At 47.2% G+C, this 18,980-nt stretch overlaps 1 protein-coding gene across 1 annotated transcript in view; it reads right to left on the reverse strand.

Moving 5' to 3' along the window:
* MAOB (monoamine oxidase B) overlaps positions 1 to 15,635 on the reverse strand; it is a 113,816-nt gene extending 98,181 nt beyond the window's left edge. Inside the window, exon 1 of the mRNA XM_032426722.1 lies at positions 15,524 to 15,635. Coding sequence (XP_032282613.1) covers positions 15,524 to 15,569 — 46 coding nt within the window. The 5' untranslated portion in view covers positions 15,570 to 15,635. The remainder of the gene's footprint in view (positions 1 to 15,523) is intronic.
* Positions 15,636 to 18,980: the final 3,345 nt, after the last annotated feature.

The following is an 18,980-nucleotide window of genomic DNA, read 5'->3' on the forward strand; positions in this document are numbered from 1 at the left end:
ATGCACAACCAACAATGAATAGGCACAGGAAATGTAATTCCATCTCATTTCTCTCGTGTGTGTGCGTGTGTTAAGCTGGAACCTTTTCCTGATGTTCATTCCTGGCATCTAGCACGTAGAAGGCACTCACTTCATGTTTTCTAAATGAAAGACTAACAGCAGATAGAAAGAGATCAGCATGCTACCAGCCAAGATTTGGGGTAGATAGCAAACATAAGGGGCTGCATCACAGGATTAGAAACTAGCCTACCATTTCCTTTTATAGATATTTCCGTAAGTAATGTGCTTTGTTTTTTTTTTTTTTCAATCAGAGAACAGAATCCTCAAAGTGTTAATGTCATCGTAATACTAATAGTCTAGCTCTGTAAGGTTTGGCTTGCTGGGGCATGGGAAGAACAGGATCTTTCTCTCTTTCTCCTCTTAAATCATCTATTCAATTGCACAGAGAAGCGTATCTTTGGACATGCCAATCCAAAACGTTGTAACTCATTTAAATGCTATCAGTGGTCATTTCCAAGAAGTACAGTCAAAAAGTTACCGTGAAAACTCTACAACACACTCCTTCACGATCACGATCTTTCTAGTTCATTTGTCAGACCCCTCTATGATGAATGTCCTTTGACCAAAGACCGACAACCTGTTAACCTCTCCACTCAAACGCTACCAACCAGCTCCCTCACTTTCTCCCTGGCCCATCTTGGATTCTGTTGCCCATGTTTACAATCACTTTTAGTATCTTCAATTCCCTGTGAGAAATCCTACAGGAAGCTGCATAAAATAGTAGCAGGATTATGGGAAGAAGAGAGGTGTGCACCAACAGTACTATTTTGCCAAGAACCCAGAATCTGAGCTGGGCCCAAAATGGTAGCCTGGGATAGATAGGCAGTCCGCGACCTTCTGTGTCTAGTCTTCACAGATTATGGTTGTTTATTCCATAATTTATCCCTTGGTTACCCTGCCACAAATGTTTCCGATAAAGGAAGAGATCTATATTTGTAGCAATTCCAGCTAAGAGGCTGTGAATCTCAGCTCTAAATCAGCTCACAGAGTGGTAAGAGTGTTAGATTCCCTGGAGCTTGTTTGGGCTTGTAAAAGTCAGCCCCCACCCTCCACCCTGTTCTGGGGATTCAGAGCACCTAAAAGATCCAGAACTGATGAGGCTCAGCACTCTCTCTGGGCCTCTGCCTCCAACTGACGCAAACTTCATGGTTAGAACATCTTGTGATCTGCAGAACAAAAATACTGTTCAACTCTTGTCTATCTAGATTAGGGTCCAGGGCCAGCAGCCTCTGAGGCAAATCCGCACTAGGAGCTTCATCAGGGTTCAACGGGTGTCAAGAAGTAAGGGAAGGAGGACTGGTCAGAGAGAGGAGTTGAACTGAGATGTAGTCAACGACAGAGGCCTCAGTCAATTCCACAGGAAGCTCCAGAGCTGAGAGGGCCCGTCAGAGCTGTCCTGAAGTGAGGCAAGGGGGCCAGGCCTCTATACCCCCACATCTGTTGCAGGGTGCCCCCAAAGGAAGGGACATGCTCTTGGGTGACTCGGCTCCCCTCAGTCAAGGGCAATTTCCAGAGAGGGACTCCGCAGGGAACCAGCAGGCGGTCAACACTCTCAGCAGGTGGGGGAATAACTGCCCCGAAGGGGGTTCGGGCAGCCAAATGGCATCCACCACGCTGCCATTTTAGGGCCAACAGTAAGAAGAGCGAAACTGCAGTCTCAATGGCCTGTGCATATTAGAGCGCAGATTTAAATTTCAACCACTTAGAGCTCTATTTTAAGGACAAATATTTGAATTGGCCAATTAACTCTCCAATAAATCCTCTCACTAAATGTTCCTTCAGGTTCTTTGAGGCCCTGAAGTGACGCTCTCATCCTCCTCTCCTCTCTGGCAAATGAATCAGATGCACGTATCTTTCTCAGCACCCACCACCCCTCCGAGCATTCACCTGTATGCGTCTCTGTCTGCTTGGTGTACCCCTCAAAGATGGAAACATGTATTACCCATCTGTCTATTCCCACGCCAGCTCAATGCTTGGTAAATAGGGCATTCGATAAGCCTTTATTGAATGAACGAATTCATCAAGGAATGAGCAAACTTGACTTCTTTTTCTGCCCTGCAGAAACAACAGGATGGGAAAACACATTTGACGAACTGAAGAGCTCATATGCACGTACACCTTTGTCTGTGCTTATCATCAGTGCTTAACAAGGGCTGTTTGATTTCGACTAACTGGCGTAGCCTGAAAGGGCTATTCTGAAACAGTCAAATGTACCTTATAGGACTCCCAAATAAACTAAAATCTAGATTGGAATGCAAACCAGAGAGGAAATTAAAATGTAAAACATGAAACAGCTGTGTGATCCTCTGTGGACAAAGGCTATACCCATGTCTTATTTAGATGGGTAAAAATAATTAATCATAGAAAACGATTTGTTACAGGGCTATTTTCTTTTCTGCACTGAAGCACAACAGAATTATCTAATTAGTGATGTCAAACTTCTGGACGCACGGGATAAATGGCATCCAAAAAATTAGAAGTACTATAAAAAAATATAATAATGGCAGGCATAAAGCACTCATCGCAAAAACCAGTTGCAGAGGGCAAAATTTACTTGCCACTACGGAAATTTTACAAAGCTGAAGACATTTGTACTTTCTAGTCCCTATAACTTCATTAAATGACAACTACGAACTGGTAAAGAACCATGGCTTTCTCTGTATTGTGCCGGGGGCGGGCGGATGGTTGGTTGCCTGTTGAAGTAACTAAGAAGCCCATTATTACAATTCCACCGTAAAGTAAACTGGTAAAAATTCTTTTGGGAATGACAATTTCGCAATAATAATTAAAGGCCTTCAAAGGATGCCCAACATTTATTTCTAGAAATTTCCCAAAGAAATAATCAGAATTATGCACAATGGTTTAGGTATAAGGATGTTCATAATAGCATTGTTTAAAACAGCAGAAGTTTGGAAATACAAATCTTTAGCAATAGGACGTTGCTTAAATAAATACAATCCTATGAGGAAATATAAAGGTACCAATATCTTATGGGAAGAGAGCACTTAAGAGATGATTAAGCAGTCATGTTATTATTTATTTAAAACAAATAAACAGATTCAATAGGCGATGTGCAAAAAAAAAATAGGTGACATTAGTAACAGAGGTGTTTTTGGTGGGGATCAATTATGGGTGATTTTCACTTTCTTTTTGTCCTTTTCTGCAATTTACAGATGTTCATAATAAATACGTATTATTTCTACAATTTGTGTTACTAAAAAACGTTCCCATGTCTCCAAAAAACTTCCTTAAACTATAAATCACCAAGAAAAAAATGTGATTTCATCTTTCTTTTTTTTCTGTGATTTCCTTTTTTGTTTGTTTTGTTTTGTTTTTTAGGGATAGACAGGGAGTGTGCATGCATGCTTGGGGGGGGAAGAGCAGTGGAAGGGGGAGAGATAGAATCTTCTTTTTTTTTAAAGATTTATTTATTTATTTAAGAGACATTGAGAGAGAGCGAGTACGTGTGCGTGTGCAGGCAGGGGGAGGGGCAGAGGGAGAGGGAGACAAGCAGACTCCCCAAGCTGAGTGGGGCTCGATCTCAGGACCCTGGGATCACGACCTGAGCCGGAATCAAGATTCAGATGCTCAACTAACTGAGCCACCCAGGCACCCCTGTGATTTCATCTTTCACTTACATCAGTAGCCTTTCTTCTTTTTTTTTTTTTTTTTTTAAAGATTTTATTTATTTATTTGAGAGAGAGAATGAGACAGAGAGAGAGCATGAGATGGGGGAGGGTCAGAGGGAGAAGCAGACTCCCTGCCGAGCAGGGAGCCCGATGCGGGACTCGATCCCGGGACTCCAGGATCATGACCTGAGCCGAAGGCAGTCGCTTAACCAACTGAGCCACCCAGGCGCCCCTACATCAGTAGCCTTTCTTCTTAAAAATTGTTGACGGAGGGGTGCCTGGGTGGCTCAGTCCATTAAGCGCCTGCCTACGGCTCAGGTCATGATCCCAGGGTCCCGGGATCGAGCCCCGCACCGTGCTCCCTGCTCAGCGGGGAGTCTGCTTCTCCCTCTGCCCCCTCACCTCACTCTCGTGCTCTCTCTCTCAAATAAATAAATGAAATCTTTAAAAAAAATTAAAAAAATTTTTTGAGGGAATTTTGGTTATTAAATTATTTGCTTATTAATTTTTTACTTTATCCTAAATCATACGAAAAAGGGGCCCTGTTGAATAACAAAAGCTTTTCTAAAGAGCTCATTGCTTTAATGTAGAAAACTGAAAAATAACCCAAAGAAGCGAGATGGAATTAAAGACATAATTATAGAGGCGCCTGGGTGGCTCAGTCGTTAAGCATCTGTCTTTGGCTCAGGTCATGATCCCAGGGTCCTGGGATCGAGCCCCGCATCGGGCTCCCTGCTCCACAGGAAGCCTGCTTCTCCCTCTCCCACTCCCCCTGCTTGTGTTCCCTCTCTCGCTGCGTCTCTCTCTGTCAAATAAATAAATAAAATCTTTTTTTAAAAAAAGACATAATTACAAAGACAATTAAAGACAGAAACACAGCTGGAATCACAGGAATGAAAAAGTAGCTCCAACTCCAAAACATGGGGTCAGGATTACAAATTCAACATAAAAGAATCATTGGAAATGTTTGAGAGGTAATCCAAAAGGGGAGTGGTTATTCAGGCTGGAAGGACAGCAAATAAAATTAAGGATCTAGCAGGACACTTTCCTCATTGTGCAATTCTGATTAATGTTGAGGAGGAAGATGTGGCTAAAGTAAAAAATGTCCTACGGAAGAGATGATGAACATCAGGTCAAGATCTTAACCTTCTGACATAAAGTGGAAATTAACTAGAGGTACCACTTGAGGTATCATTAAACAGGGACTATGTTAACTTGGCTAACATTTGAAAGGTTATTCCTACCTGAAGGTGCTTTCTGATTTTGCCCTCTTTCACAAAACAGTAGGTTTCAGTGACAACTTTGACATAACAAATAGGATGAACTATTCACTTTGTGTTTGAGACTGCCCAAGATGCGTGTTTGTTACTGAGTAAGCTGGGTCACAGCCCTTGGGCAGAAAACTCTTTGATTTAATCTCAAAAAAAGAGGAAAATTTTAAATACAGTCACGTCCTTCAATTCCAGTTATAAAACCTCAGAGGGAAAACATGAATTACTATTTTTGTGATACTTCCTTTCTTGGGTAGGCTCTCAGCAAAACAGAAGAAAGCAAAGTGCCTTTGAAGGCCTTCTTCCATCCTTGCCTCCCCTCTCCCACTTTCTCTTGCAACTACCCTTAAGAGTCAGGATTACCCAATTCATTATCAGCAGCCAGTCACCTCTCAACCTGTTCCAGAATTTCTACCCATTTCCTGGTTTCTATGGCTCCTCGGTTACCCTCCTCCACCTGTCAGGCTCATACCTGGCCACCTTATCTTTACAGCAAAAATTTTCAACAGCTCCCTCTTTCCAACCACAGAAAACCTATCTATTCACTTGGCTTTTCTTTTTTTTAAGATTTTTTTATTTATTTATTTGACAGAGAGAGAGCACAGCAGGGGCAGCAGCAGAGGCAGAGGGAGAGGGAGAAGCAAGGCTCCCCCTGGCTTTTTTTTTTTTTAAGATTTTATTTTTAAGTCATCTTTACACCCAAAGCGAGGCTCGAGCTCACAGCCCTGAGATCGAGAGTCGCATGCTCTACCCACTGAACCAGGCAGGCGCCCCATCACTTGGCTTTTCAATATCTCACTGTTTGATCCTGCCCTCCTTCTACTAACTTTATTATCCACATCTCCCCATCCTATTATTCTTGCTTTGCTGGGCTTTCTAGCTTCCTATGAATAGAAATACTAGCTGTTAACTGGAGCCTATAGCTCTATGATTTGTTTTATTCCTCCGACCTTTAAAACCTTTCTCTTCTTGTCTACCCACCCAAACCTTGGCTGTTCATCAAGCACCTGTTCACATTTCATTCCCTTAATGACGCCTTCTCCAACTCCTTGGGTCTTCAATGATTTCTTCTATCCAACTTAGGCCTTGGGTTCCACAGTAAGGAGTTCACTTACATATTAATCTTATTCTTTTTATTATTATGTTCAATTAGCCAACATATAATACAACATCATTAATTGATGTAGTGTTCAACAATTCATTAGTTGTGGAACACTAGGTGTTATACGAAACTTACATATTATTTTTTTTTTTTAAGATTTTATTTATTTGACAGAGAGAGACACAGCGAGAGAGGGAATACAAGCAGGGGGCGTGGGAGAGGGAGAAGGAGGCTTCCTGCTGAGCAGGGAGCCTGATGCGGGGCTCGATCCCAGGACCTTGGGATCATGACCTGAGCCGAAGGCAGACGCTTAACAACTGAGCCACCCAGGCGCCCCTTTACATATTATTTTTAATCGTTCCTTATTGCTTTGTCTCCGGCTGTATTTTAAGTGTTCTGAGGGTAAGAACTTGGTCTTAACCCTCTTTCTGTACCTCTCTTCAGGAAATAAACATATGCTGGCGTTTAAAAACATTGCCCCCTGGGACTTGGTTTTCTATAGTACCTTTGTTTACTGAGTTAACTGAGGAAGCTGAAAATGGATCCATTCTGTGAACATGAAAATAGAAAGTAGAAACAGTGCTCGGGAAATATTAGTGTTTTTTACCTTCTACCCAGCACCATTCGGTCAGGTTCTTGTTCCGATTGGACTTGCTCATAAAGTGGGGAGTTCATCCCCCAGGACAGTAATTTATTCAAAAGAAGTGGCTGTGAGGCCTGGGCTCAGCCCTTTGGCCTCTCTTGGCGTGCTTTTCCTGGGACAGAAAACCAGGTGTTCTCCCTAAGAGGTGAAACTTTATTAAAATGCTTCCATCTTCAGTCACCAATGATTCTATTAAAGCAAACTTTTTTTTTTTTTAGCTTGTAAAAAATTTATGGGGGCCGCCTGGGCGGCTCAGGTCATGATCCTGGGGTCCTGGGATCGAGCCCCGCATCAGGCTCCCCTACTCTGTGGGGAGCCTGCTTCTCCTTCTCCCTCTCCCTCTGCTTGTGCTCTCTGTCAAATAAATAAATAAAATCTTTAAAAAAAAAAAAAGAATCGGGCTCCCTGCTCAGCAGGGAGTCTGCTTCTCTCTCTGCCCCTCCCCGCTCTCATGCTCTCTCTCTCTATCTCATTCTCTCTCTCAAATAAATAAATAAAATCTTAAAAAAAAAAAAATTAAAGAAAAAAAAAAAAAAGAAATTTATGGGACCTGGATGTTCCTAATCAGAAAGGAATTTTATACCATTAATGCCCCCTCTCTTAAGGGAAATAATTACTTTTATGCAGGGACACTACTTAAAAAGATAACCTTAACAAACTTGAGGCCCTTCCAAATTGGCAATCCTGCACATTTAACCTGAGCAAATCTCCAAAGCATTCTGGGGCGCCTGGGTGGCTCAGTCGGTTAAGTGTCTGCCTTGGGCTCAGGTCATGATCTCAGGGTCCTGGGATCGAGCCCCGCATAGGGCTCCCTGCTCAGCGGGGAGTCTGCTTCTCCCTCTGCTCCTCCCCCTGCTTGTGTTCTCTCTCTCTCTCTCATGCGCACACATGTGTGTGCATTCTCTCTCAAATAAAATAAAATCTTTTAAAAAAATCTCCAAAGCATTCTGCTATGGGGATAAAAACACTCATTCTGAACACAGCCTCTCAATTTGGCTCATTTTGGGACTTAGAAGAGTATTTGATCTTGTATATTTCCAGGATCCCCTCAGTTAATAACTGCTCATTGACGGGGCGCTTGGGTGGCTCACTTGGTTAAGCATCTGACTCTTGGTTTCAACTCAGGTTGTGATCTCAGGGTCCTGGGATCGAGCCCCGTGTCCAGCTCTGCGCTCAGCACGGAGTCTGCTGGAGATTGTTTCCTTTTCCCTCTGCTCCTCCCCTCTCTAAAATAAATAAATAAAATCTCTTAAAAAAAAATACTGCCCGTTGACTTGTAAAAAAGGCAGAGTTAACACTGACTGACCGACCGTTCCAGGAGTTAGTCCCAGGGCCCTCACTCCACTTTATAAACAAGGATCTGGAGTCTGGGGAAGTAGGTAAATAACCCAAGCTACACATTTAGGGATAGAGGGAGGATTTGAACCTAAGCCCTAGACCCCTAGAGTCCTTGCCTTTAACTTCTGGGTTATCCTGCTTCCTTGAGAAGGTGAAAGGTTCGCTCCATTTTTTCTATAGGTTTCTAGCTGTGGAGCGTACTTTCTCTGGGTCCAAACCCTGGGAGGACCCATGAGCCTGATGGAGGGATTCTACCAATGTGATTCCATTTCTGGGAGCTAGAGTGGGCAGGGTTCCTTGCTAAACACCAGAGATGGGGACATAGACCACACGAAGTCCTGGATTTTGACCAGCCTATGCTCAGACGAGGGTTCACAGATGCTTAAAACACGTCAGTAAACAGGTTAGTGAAATTAAAACTGGTAAGACTGTAGGTAAAATAGTCATAAAAATCCAAAGATGAAACTGGTTAGTGGTAGTTCCGATACAGGGTCACCTGCAACTGTACACATTTCATTTGTCCCAGGTGCTGACTGACATCTGCCACTACACTATGATCTTGTCACCTGTAATAATTTAATAGTCACTAATCTTTTTTTTTATTTTTTAGAAAGAGAGAGAGCACGAGCGGGGGGGTGGGGAGTTGGGCAGAGGGAGAGAGAGAATCTTAAGTAGCCTCCACACAGAGCACAGAGTCCAACATGGGACACGATCTCACCACCCTGAGATCATGACCTGAGCCAAAATCAAGAGTCAGACACTTAACCGACTGAACTACCCAGGTGCCCCAATAGTCACTAATTTTAAATGTTATTCAAACTGTAGAAGTTCGAATTCCATATTCATCAGTCAAGCACGTATGCATATATAGTGTGAATCTTGATAGGAATAAAGAAATGTACTAGCATATTCGAATTTGGTGATAACATACTAGTTGTCATTATGGATATCTGGAGAAATAATAGTTGGCCTGAAACATTTTGTGGACTTTATCTGTCAAAGGAACATGGAAGTGCAACTCGGGTCCAAAATGTTAAAGAAGTAAGTTAAAATTAGATGAGCTCATCACATTCATAGGATAAATTTGACCGGAGGGGCCACCTGTGTATTTACTGTCAAAAATACAGGGGGTGTCTCGGTGGCTCAGTTGGTTAAGCATCTGCCTTTGGCTCAGGTCATGATCCCGGGGTCCTGGGATCAAGCCCCGCATCGGGCTCCCTGCTCACAGGGAACCCGCTTCTTCCTCTCTTCCCTGCTTATGCTCTCTCTAATAAATAAATAAATAAAATATTTTTTAAAAATGCAGGAAGGGCACCTGGGTGGCTCAGATAAGCATCTGCCTTCAGCTCAGGTCATGATCCCAGGGTCCCCGGATCAAGCCCCACATCCAGCTCCCTGCTCGGCGAGAAGCCTGCTTCTCCCTCTCCCACTCCCCCTTGCTTGTGTTCCCTCTCTTGCTGTGTCTCTCTCTGTCAAATAAATAAATAAAATCTTTAAAAAAAATGCAGGAATCGCGAAAGCAAGCTGATTTTCAGTTACGAGCTGTAGTGTTTTAAAACCAATTTTGATGACATCCATTATCGGCCGCATTACTAAAATCCTCTCAATGTGTACATCTTTGCAGCCACGGGAGTGTGAACAAACGATGTCGAAACACATTCCAAGTTCGTGTCACACAGGAAGTGGCCCGCTCTGATAATGGGCAAAGGTTAACAGACCGGAACTAGCTGCTCCTGAGATGACATTTTCACTGGAAGCAGAAGAAATCAAACAAGGAAACAAATGCCAAACTGAGTAACAGTGGGGTGATCTTAACATCAACATCTGCCGGGCACCGAATGCATGAGAAGTGTTCGTAATAAAAATGCGTTCTGCAGTCAGAATTTCTTACGTCTTTCTCTCTCTCACATATATCTTCAAAGTAATTAGAGTTTAAGATTGTTCTTCAAATTTTGCTGCTGGCTTTCTTGTATCTATCTGTGCGAGTAAATCATATACAAGCCAAGAAAGTAGGGCTGGGAGGCAGCATCCCTGTATGGGATAATAGTCCATGAGTGTGTGTGCGTGTGTGTGTACGTGTGTGTTACTGCATGCCCAGACACTAACCATTTTCTCAACCCGAAGTTCGACAGTGGAGTCGGCTGGCATGGTGCCAGGGCAGACCCATCTGTGGTCAGTGGCCATTTGTCAGCCTGATGAACAATGATAACCAGTGTCTACCGTGTGCTTGCCGGATGCCAAGCCCTTTGCAGGCATTTTCTCACTTAATCCTCTCCACCGCTTTGCGAAGTGGATACCATGCTTATCCCTATCTTCTGAATGAGAAAATGAAGACATGGGAAGGTTACCGATGTCTCTCAAGGTGGCACAGCTAATTCGTGGTGGAACCAGGGTAGACGCCGCGCTCTTAACCCTCGGCTCTAGCCCTGCCCTGTAGGACAGGGGGGCCTCGACCTCAACGCCCCGCCTGAAGCAGAGGAAATTGCTGCCACGGATACCGGCCAAGCCAAGCCCGAAACCTGGAGGATATAGAAGGATTCAGAAATCATGCCCCTAGTGGCGCCTGGCTCCGCCCATGTGGCCCAGCAGGCAGGCCCCTCCCACCGATGTGCCCCAGGTATTAGAATCAGGCAGAAAGTACAAGGCTTTGGCTTTCTTAACCCTCACAGAGCTGCTGGGAAAAGTCAAGCTCCTCACGCCTTGCACGGCGTGTGGACAGCACTCGAAATGCTAACTCTTTGTTATTATTTATTATTAATAAGCAATTAATCCTGTTCTATGAATCAATAGTATTTGCATGTACTATTCATACATTTGTGATTATAATGAAGACAGGAGTTAGGTGGCTGGAATGAGGCCCGGGTCAGAATCTGAACACCCAGGCTGGGGTGCTGCTGATAGCCAGATCCGGGGCTGCCGAAGTTTCTCCTGATGACGAATATGGTGAGTCCCAGAGCCCCAGGTGAGCCTGAGCTTGGGAGGCCCCTCACTGGAGGGAGTAAAGGGATGGGGTGGGGCAGGAGGAGGCTGGAATCGGGCAGGTCCCTACTGATGCCAGCCCCCGTACCTTGCATCCTGTTGCTATCTTATAAATGCCGCACAGCAAGAAAAATCCTTAGTGGGTGAAGAGAAGGAAGTGATCGCACAGAAATGCCTGCTTCTTCTCCCGCAGACTGAAAAATCCTAGCGACTCAACAAGGATGTATTTTCCAAAAGGCATAAGCTGAAGCTGTAATGACCGGCACGTACATTCTTTCTCATCCTAGCAACAGCCCCCTCGTGCTGATAAAGGCATTACGAGTCTCATGTAGAAGATGAGGCCCCGGGGGGGTGGGGGGCGGGTGATGGAACTTTTATGGTGACACAGTAGGGAAGGGTAGGAAATGGGATCCCTCATGAGCCCGTGTGACACTAAAGTATCTATTGTTTTCACGCTGCCATGCTGGCTCTCTCTCTGTAGCCTCTCTTGGACGGGGATCTACAGATTTCCAGGCACTTCTGTAACACCATTATTTTTCAGAACATTCAGGTGGGTTCTAGGACCCCAGTGATGTCCTCTGCCTCTCCTCATCAAAGGCGAAGATGAAGTTTTGCCTTTAACACAACAGGCCACATCCGCCTACTGCATCCCTCAATTCATGATCCCTCATAGGCCATCTGCGACAGTTCTTGCCCAGGCCGGGCCCACCAGCCCCTAGCAGGCTCCCTCCCCTGGCCCACACAGATCACCTGCCAGGCTGGTTCTGACTGTCGCAGGATCTCGGCCAAGTGCCAACCGACCTCAGATGGTTGAATCTCTTTTCTCAAGCCTGGCAAAAACATCCTCCTTTCTGCTTCGAATTTCCCTTTTTTTTTTATTAGCTTTTATTTTGAGGATTGAGCAAGAGCCATTCCAGAATTGCAAAAGATAGTTTCCATGGTTTCACCAACCCAAACACAGGACAAGAAACAATATGCTGCCCTCCAGCTCCATGTGGGAAATGCTGTTACTCTGTCAAAACCCCAGAGATCACCTGCTCCTTGGGCAGAAGAGATTTCAGGAGGTATGCATTTATAGGCCGCGCACATTTCTCAAGGAGCTATTCCACAACTTCCCCGGAATTTTTCAAACATCAAAAAAGAAAGTTGTACATTAACCAGCTGCACCTCCCTTAATTGCTCATCTAAACAGAGCAATTAAAATTTGCTGACGGCTTGAAAAACTATCAGAGAGCTAGCAGAAGGTCCCAAGTTTAATAATTAACACATTTTAAAAACCAGAGTCAAATTCAGGCACTTCTAAACGTACATCACTGTGGCGGTCACCTACTAATCCTAAAATTCCAATTTGAGCCCCTCTCCCGCCCTCCGTGTGATTTGGCGGGAAATGCAAAAGGGTTTGGAAGTCGGCGGATGTCAGTTTTGGATCCAATCAATTGCTACTTTGTCGGTGTAAAGTTAAAGGTCACCTCCCTGGGCTCCAGGGGCTCACAGCCCTATTGGAGGGGAAAGTGAACCATTACAAACTCCTGGAGAAGAACCAGGGGGCAGGGGAAAGTAAAACAGAGGCATCTAATCCAGGGGGGATTCAGGAGGGCAGTCCTGGGAGACAATATCTCAGCCAGGGTGTGAGGTTAACTAAGTGTCTTTCAGCATCTGTTTCCTCCTCAAACTACAGAGAATGACTGAAACACCTTCCTCCCTTCCACCGCTGCCCCCCCGCCCCCAGCCTGTCCTGGGCGTCCTCGCTTCTCTCTCTTGGTTTCCTTCATTTCATTTGCTTCAGTGGCTTCAGCTAAAACTTCGCCGCCGCCCGCATCTGTGAGCCCAACTTCCTCCCTGCATTTCCACCTGCTAGACATCTCTCCCTGGCGTCCTCCCGGCACCTCCGACTCTCTGTGCTTCATCCTTCTCCCAAACCTGCTCTTCCCCGTCACGTCCCTCTTCTTGCTAATACCATCACCATATTCCAGTCACTTGACACCTGTCACTCTGTGAATGAAAAATCCTCAGTACTCATTCATTGACCACACAAAGAACTAAACCTGTTGGGGATGATGTACAAGCCTCCCTACAATTCATCCCACCAGACCCCGCCCCCCCTCAACTCTCCACACTGAAGTTCTCGAGGTTTCCTAAACGTGCTACTGTGTTCTTTCAAGTTTGTGATTTTATATCAGCTGTTCCTCAGCTCCAAAGGCTTTCTACATCTAGTTTCCTGCTGAACTCCTATTCATCCTTTAAGACCTGCTTCAAATGTCACCTCCTCTGTGAAGTCTGCCCAGATTTTTCTCAGGCAGAGTTCGACATTCTCTCCAATCACCTTCCCTGGGACTTTGTGCATGCACCACTAAAGCATCTTATCAGAGGTCATGAGTATTTATTGTTCAGGACTCTGTCTCCCACATTAGCTTGTGAATGCCCCCAGGGCAACATCCTTATAACTCATCTTCTATTCCCTTCGGGATAGGATGTGGAACAGGAAGTAAATGGTCATTGCATGAATGAATAATGAATTAATGAACAAATTCCTCTTGTGGCATGTACCACTTTCGACCCTGTATTGTCTTTGTTTGGGTATCTCATCTCCTTTCCTGGATGGACAAACCTTCCAGGGCAAAAGCAATATGATCCATTCTTGTGATGACCCTGTAATCTAGCTATGACTAATTGGTGTTGCCTCATGCAGCAGATAAAGCAATTGAGTTAAGGCCTTGGAACCCTGCTTTCTTGGTTTTGAGAACAATGCCTATCCCATGCACTGTTCTTGAGAAAAGGCAGATCTATTCACCTGTCCCCTCTTTTGAGAGTTTGAGGGTGAATGCAGAGGTTCACCACTGCTTGCAAAAATAGCCAAACCCTTGTCTACCCTTCCTGAATGAGTCCAACATGACTAATTTGAGTGATCTTGAAGGTCTGGAGTATGAATCAGAAAGGGCAAAATAAGGGGGGGGGCGGAATAGAAAAACCTGAATCCATTAGACTTGGGGCAAAAACAGGACTTTGGGGGCCTGGCAAGAGAACCTTCAGTTTCTGTAAGATGGGATGTTATGCAAGGCAGCACCAAGAAGCACTGAGTAATATTTTCTAAAGCACCTAGGTAGCTATGTTTTTAAGTCCAAGTTCCTAGAGGAGAAAAATGCCAAAAATACTGACAGGAAACAGAATCGATATAGCCTTGACCCACCTTAGCATGCCATCGTGCCTAGGAATCTAAGTACCTGCAGCACCGGACACAGAGTCTGGCACGAGCGAGCTCAGGAGGGCCCCACAAACAGAAGTGGTAGCCTGAGATCTGACCCAGAGGTGAGGCCTAGAGCGGAGGGAGCAGCACAGAACCAGGATCAGCACCCAACATCCAAGGCCTTGGTTTACTCACCAGGTCCAGCAGAGTCAGGGCCCCTCTATCCTGCCCACTCCTGGGGAGCAAGGACTGACCTTGCTCCTGAGACCTGGCCAGGGCAAGTGTTGGCCAACACATCCATGGTTTGGGGAGGTGTCCTAATTACTCCGCAGGCACCAGGAGACCCTGGGATTTGGGCCTAAGCATCCCCACGGTTCTGTTAGGCTGTTCTGGGAGCATTGCTTAATCCTACTAACCCCACCCCACATGGTCCGCCCTCCTCAGAGGGTAAGTTTCCCCACTGACCTCCATCCCTCCCTCTGGCTTCTGTCTTTGTGCCCTGTGGTGTCTCTGTGTCTCAGAGGGTGGTCTCTGTCCCCAACCCTGCCCACACAGGCTAGGCCAGAGAGTCAAGTTTCTCCATTCCAGCCCTGTTGGACTTGTTCACCCAACTTGTTCATCCTGCTCTAAGTCGGGGGGGGGGGGGGGGGGGGGGTGAGAGGAGAAGAGCTATTTGCCCCAAAGGACCGGCTGCCCCAGAGAGACCCATGACAATCACAGAAATACAAAGAGGCAGGCTCAGGACCGGTCTTTGACAATCGATCGCCCCGGGGGCCCAATCCCTGCTTTCGGACCCAGGAGCTGTTCCAGGTCGTTTGCCTGCTACCAGAATTACAACACGTTGTGGTGCACGCCTGCTTCCAACGAGGGCGCAGAGCGTCCAAGTCACGTTGGAGCAAAGGACTGATCTTTGCTTGGAAAAAGTGACGGACCTTGGCGTCACCCCCTAGTAGAAATCTCTCGCCTGCCGGCCCCCTTTCTCCTTGCCTCGAAAATTCCCCCAAGCGTAGGCCTGGCAGCCTTCGGAGGGAGAAGTGCAAAGCCGGGCCCCAAGCTTTCCAGACTTTCAGCCCCCCACTTCTGTCCAGGACCGCACCAAATCCTGCCCGCGAGGGAGGCTCCGTGCTCGGCGCTCGGGACCCGCGAGATCCCCGCCAGTGCGCAGAGAGTCTCGGGGGGGGGGGGGGCCCGGGGCCAGCCTCCGCCCCCGCCCCAGGACCCTCGGCCCTCCGCCGCCCGCGCGCCTACCCCCCCCACCCCCGGGCGGCCACCTGTCCGGGCGCAGGAGGAGGAAGGAGGGCCGCCGCCGCGACTGACCTGAGATGCCGCCCCCCACCACGACCACATCGCATTTGCGGCTCATGGCGCTCGCCCCGCTCCGGGCCTCCCCGGTGCCCGCTGCTCGGCAGTCTGGGTCTCGGCCCCCGCCCGCCGCGCTGCTGCCCCCGCGCACTAGCGCCGCCGCCCAGCCGCTATATCGCCCGCCCCGGGCCCCGCCCCCGCCCGCAGCTCCACCGCCCGGACCTGGGGAGGGCGGGCGCCGGGGGCGGAGAGATCACCTGGGGCCTGCAAGGGGGGGGCGGAGGGGGGAGGGGGGAGGGGGCCTCCTGGGAGCCCTCAGCCCCCGGCCTCCTGCACAGTCTTTATTTCCCACGCGCCTCCCTCGTGCGCTATCCAGCTGGTGGGCGGGGGGGGGAGGGGGCTGGGAGGGTGGCGCGTGGGGATGGCTTCTTTCAGCCCCCCACTTACTCCCCCAAATGGAGCAATACAAATAATAGCAAGCATTCACCGAGTGCTTTCCAGATCCCAGGCACCGCATTAAGCGCTTTGCATGCATGATTCCGGTTAAGGCTTCCAACAACCCATTTTACAGATGAGGAGAGCGAGATAAAAGTAGTGAGGGGCGAAGGCAAGATAAAAAAGCCAGCAAGAGGGGCGCCTGGGTTGCTCAGTAGTTAAGCATCTGCCTTCGGCTCAGGTCATGATCCCAGGGTCCTGGGATCGAGCCCCACATCAGGCCCCCTGCTCGGGGGGGAAGCCTGCTTCTCCCTCTCCCACTCCCCCTGCTTGTGTTCCCTCTCTCGCTGTGTCTCTCTTTGTCAAATAAAATCTTTAAAAAAAAAAAAAAAAAAAGCCAGAAAGAGAAAAAGTAAAAAGCAAGGTGGTTCTGAGACCCACTGATCCACAGAGCAGTATTGTCACTACCTCAGGATATACTTGGGAGGGATTCCCAGCCCCTCTCATCGTCCTTCCAGAAACCCACCTTTCCCCCACTCTGCACCCCTGCCCTCATGCCCGCAATGAACTCAGGAAGAGTGAAGCAGAGAGCAGAATTATCTGTAGCCCTGGGGTGTGGGTCTGGGGACCTCGGCTTTGCCACACATAGGGGTGATTGGTCAGTATTACAGGAGGTTAAGATGAGACGGCCCAGGTAAAACAGAGGTGTATTGCTTCAGGGGACTTGGAAAGCCACCTTTCCAAAAGTGGAAAGAAGCAATGTAGGGTGGCTTTTCAGGAAATAATTGTGTGAAGTGCTTCAGTTCAGGGTAGGGGAACTGTGGGACTGGCAGGGCAGGGCAAGGCCTGGCTCCAGGTCTGGTGAACTCTTTGAAGCAAACTTCCACCTCATCACACCCCAGTCCCGGTATCCACCTGCTACCAAAGCATCCTGAGCTTCTGCCACCCTCAGACTAGAAGAGGGTTTGGGCATGTCTGTGACTGAGAAGTCACCTACGGCAGAAGTCGTGGTTCTGCTCTGACCTGATTTCTAGAACTTTCCTCTCTCCTGCTTTGGTATAAAACAGCCCCACAGCCTGAATGTGGGTCCCCACTGCCCCACCCTGAGGACAGCCCATGCTGGCCTTCTCATTGCCAAACCCTGCCTGTCCACCTCCATCCACAGGGCCCGGAAGCTTCAGGCTTCTTAGCTGTGGACACTCTGTTCCCTCACCTAGACTGCAAGAGAATCTCATGTCCAGTGGGGTAGGGTGAGATGGGTGGAGAGGGTACTTGTAGGGTCAGCTTGGGATCTCTTTGGCATGGCTCCAAAAATAGAAAGTCAGCCTGGCTCCAAGTCATCTGCAGCTTTGAGTTCGATGCCGGCTGACTTTTCTTTCTTTCTTTTTTTAAAGATTTTATTTATTTATTTGACAGAGAGAGCAGGAGCACAAACAGGGGGAGCAGCAGGGGGAGAGGGACAAGCAGACTCCCCACTGAGGAGGGAGCCAGACTCCGGGCTAGATCCCAGGACCCTGGGATTATGACCTGAGCCAAAAGCAGACACTTAACTGACTGAGCCACCCAGGTGCCCTATCGTTTCTTGATGTCCAACTGGTAAGGAGACCAGGACAAGAACTGCAGTTCCATGGTGTCTGTGGACAAAACTGACCAGCAAACAGCATTTTCCCCAGGCAAAGGTAATCAGTTAACCTTGTGCCCTATGAGGTCAAAAATGAGTTGATGAGCACTCAGGAGCCTTCAGAGGGCCTCTGAGGTTACCTCATACCCTACATCCAGGCAGTCGGCAGGCCTGCTCAGGGTCCTCAGTCTCCTCAGTGTGGTAACTCCCAGGGTTCATCTTCTCTCTCTTCATTGTGTGGCCCGATGAAGCCTTTAAAAGCAGTGCTTCTCAAACTTGAATGTGGGTACAAATCACCCCGGTCTGGGGTGGGTTCTCCTCTACTCCGGGCCTCTACTCTCCAACGGTTCCAGAATCAGCTCCACACTCCAGAGCCCCTGACCTCCCTCAAGGTGGTCCTAAGGAGAAGGGGTTTGGTTGTTAGACAAGCATTTATGGAATACCTACCTGCTCTGCTGAGACCTGGGGCAGAGATGAACAAGAGCAGAGCTGCCCCTGCCTTCTGCCCTCTTGGGGCTCACATTCCATCCGAGAAGACATCCAGGAAGGGTAATCACAAGTGTGATTCTGAATGTTGCTCTGGAACACAGAGCAGGGCTAGATAACTAGCCCAGGTAATCAAGGAGGACTTCCGGGAGGAAGTGGCTTTTCTGCTGGGACTTGAAGGATGAACAGGGGTAAATCAACTATTGAGGCGGACACACCAAGCAGAGTCGAGGCCAGAGCATCGGGAGGACTAGACACAGCCCAGTGTCCGAAGCCCATCTTTGACCACCTTTAGGACTTATTACACATACCACAAAACTAATGGTGAATAATAAAAAAAGGAAGGGTGAAAAATTTAACAACGAATAAAATGATGGGAAGTGCCATCTAATTTTGCATGTATTTAGGTCTTCTCTTCCCAAGCAGATAATAAATTCCTGCAGAAAGGGAGATTTTACGTTCTTCTTTATTCATCCATCCAAGAATGATTTATTGAGCACCAACTCTGTGTCAGGTGCTGGGCTCATCACCAGAAGTACACCCTTAGAAATAAGAAATGATGCTATCCTCGAAAAGACAAACATGAAAACGGACAATTTTTAATGAGCCCAAGTCGTGTTGCAATGGAGTCGAGTTCAACACCTCAACCCAAGAAGTACATAAGAATGCTCCTGGACCCACGCACTGTTTATTTGCCTTTCCAACTTGATGATATCCATGTTTCGTCAATTAAAAGGAACTTACTTTCCTTTCATTTTTTTTTATTAGAAGACTGCCAAAGAGATAAAATGTCCTTATTACTTCTTTCTTGCTGTCCAGCTTTTCATTAGCGGATATTTCGGTGAGCCTTTTATGATGCCACAGGACGTTTCAATAAAGAAGCAGGCTGTGCAGAACAGAGTTCACCAGATATTATCTGAGTTGTACATT

The sequence above is a fragment of the Phoca vitulina genome, unplaced genomic scaffold (assembly GCF_004348235.1).
Source record: "Phoca vitulina isolate PV1807 unplaced genomic scaffold, GSC_HSeal_1.0 scaffold35, whole genome shotgun sequence".
Taxonomy (NCBI): domain Eukaryota; kingdom Metazoa; phylum Chordata; class Mammalia; order Carnivora; family Phocidae; genus Phoca; species Phoca vitulina.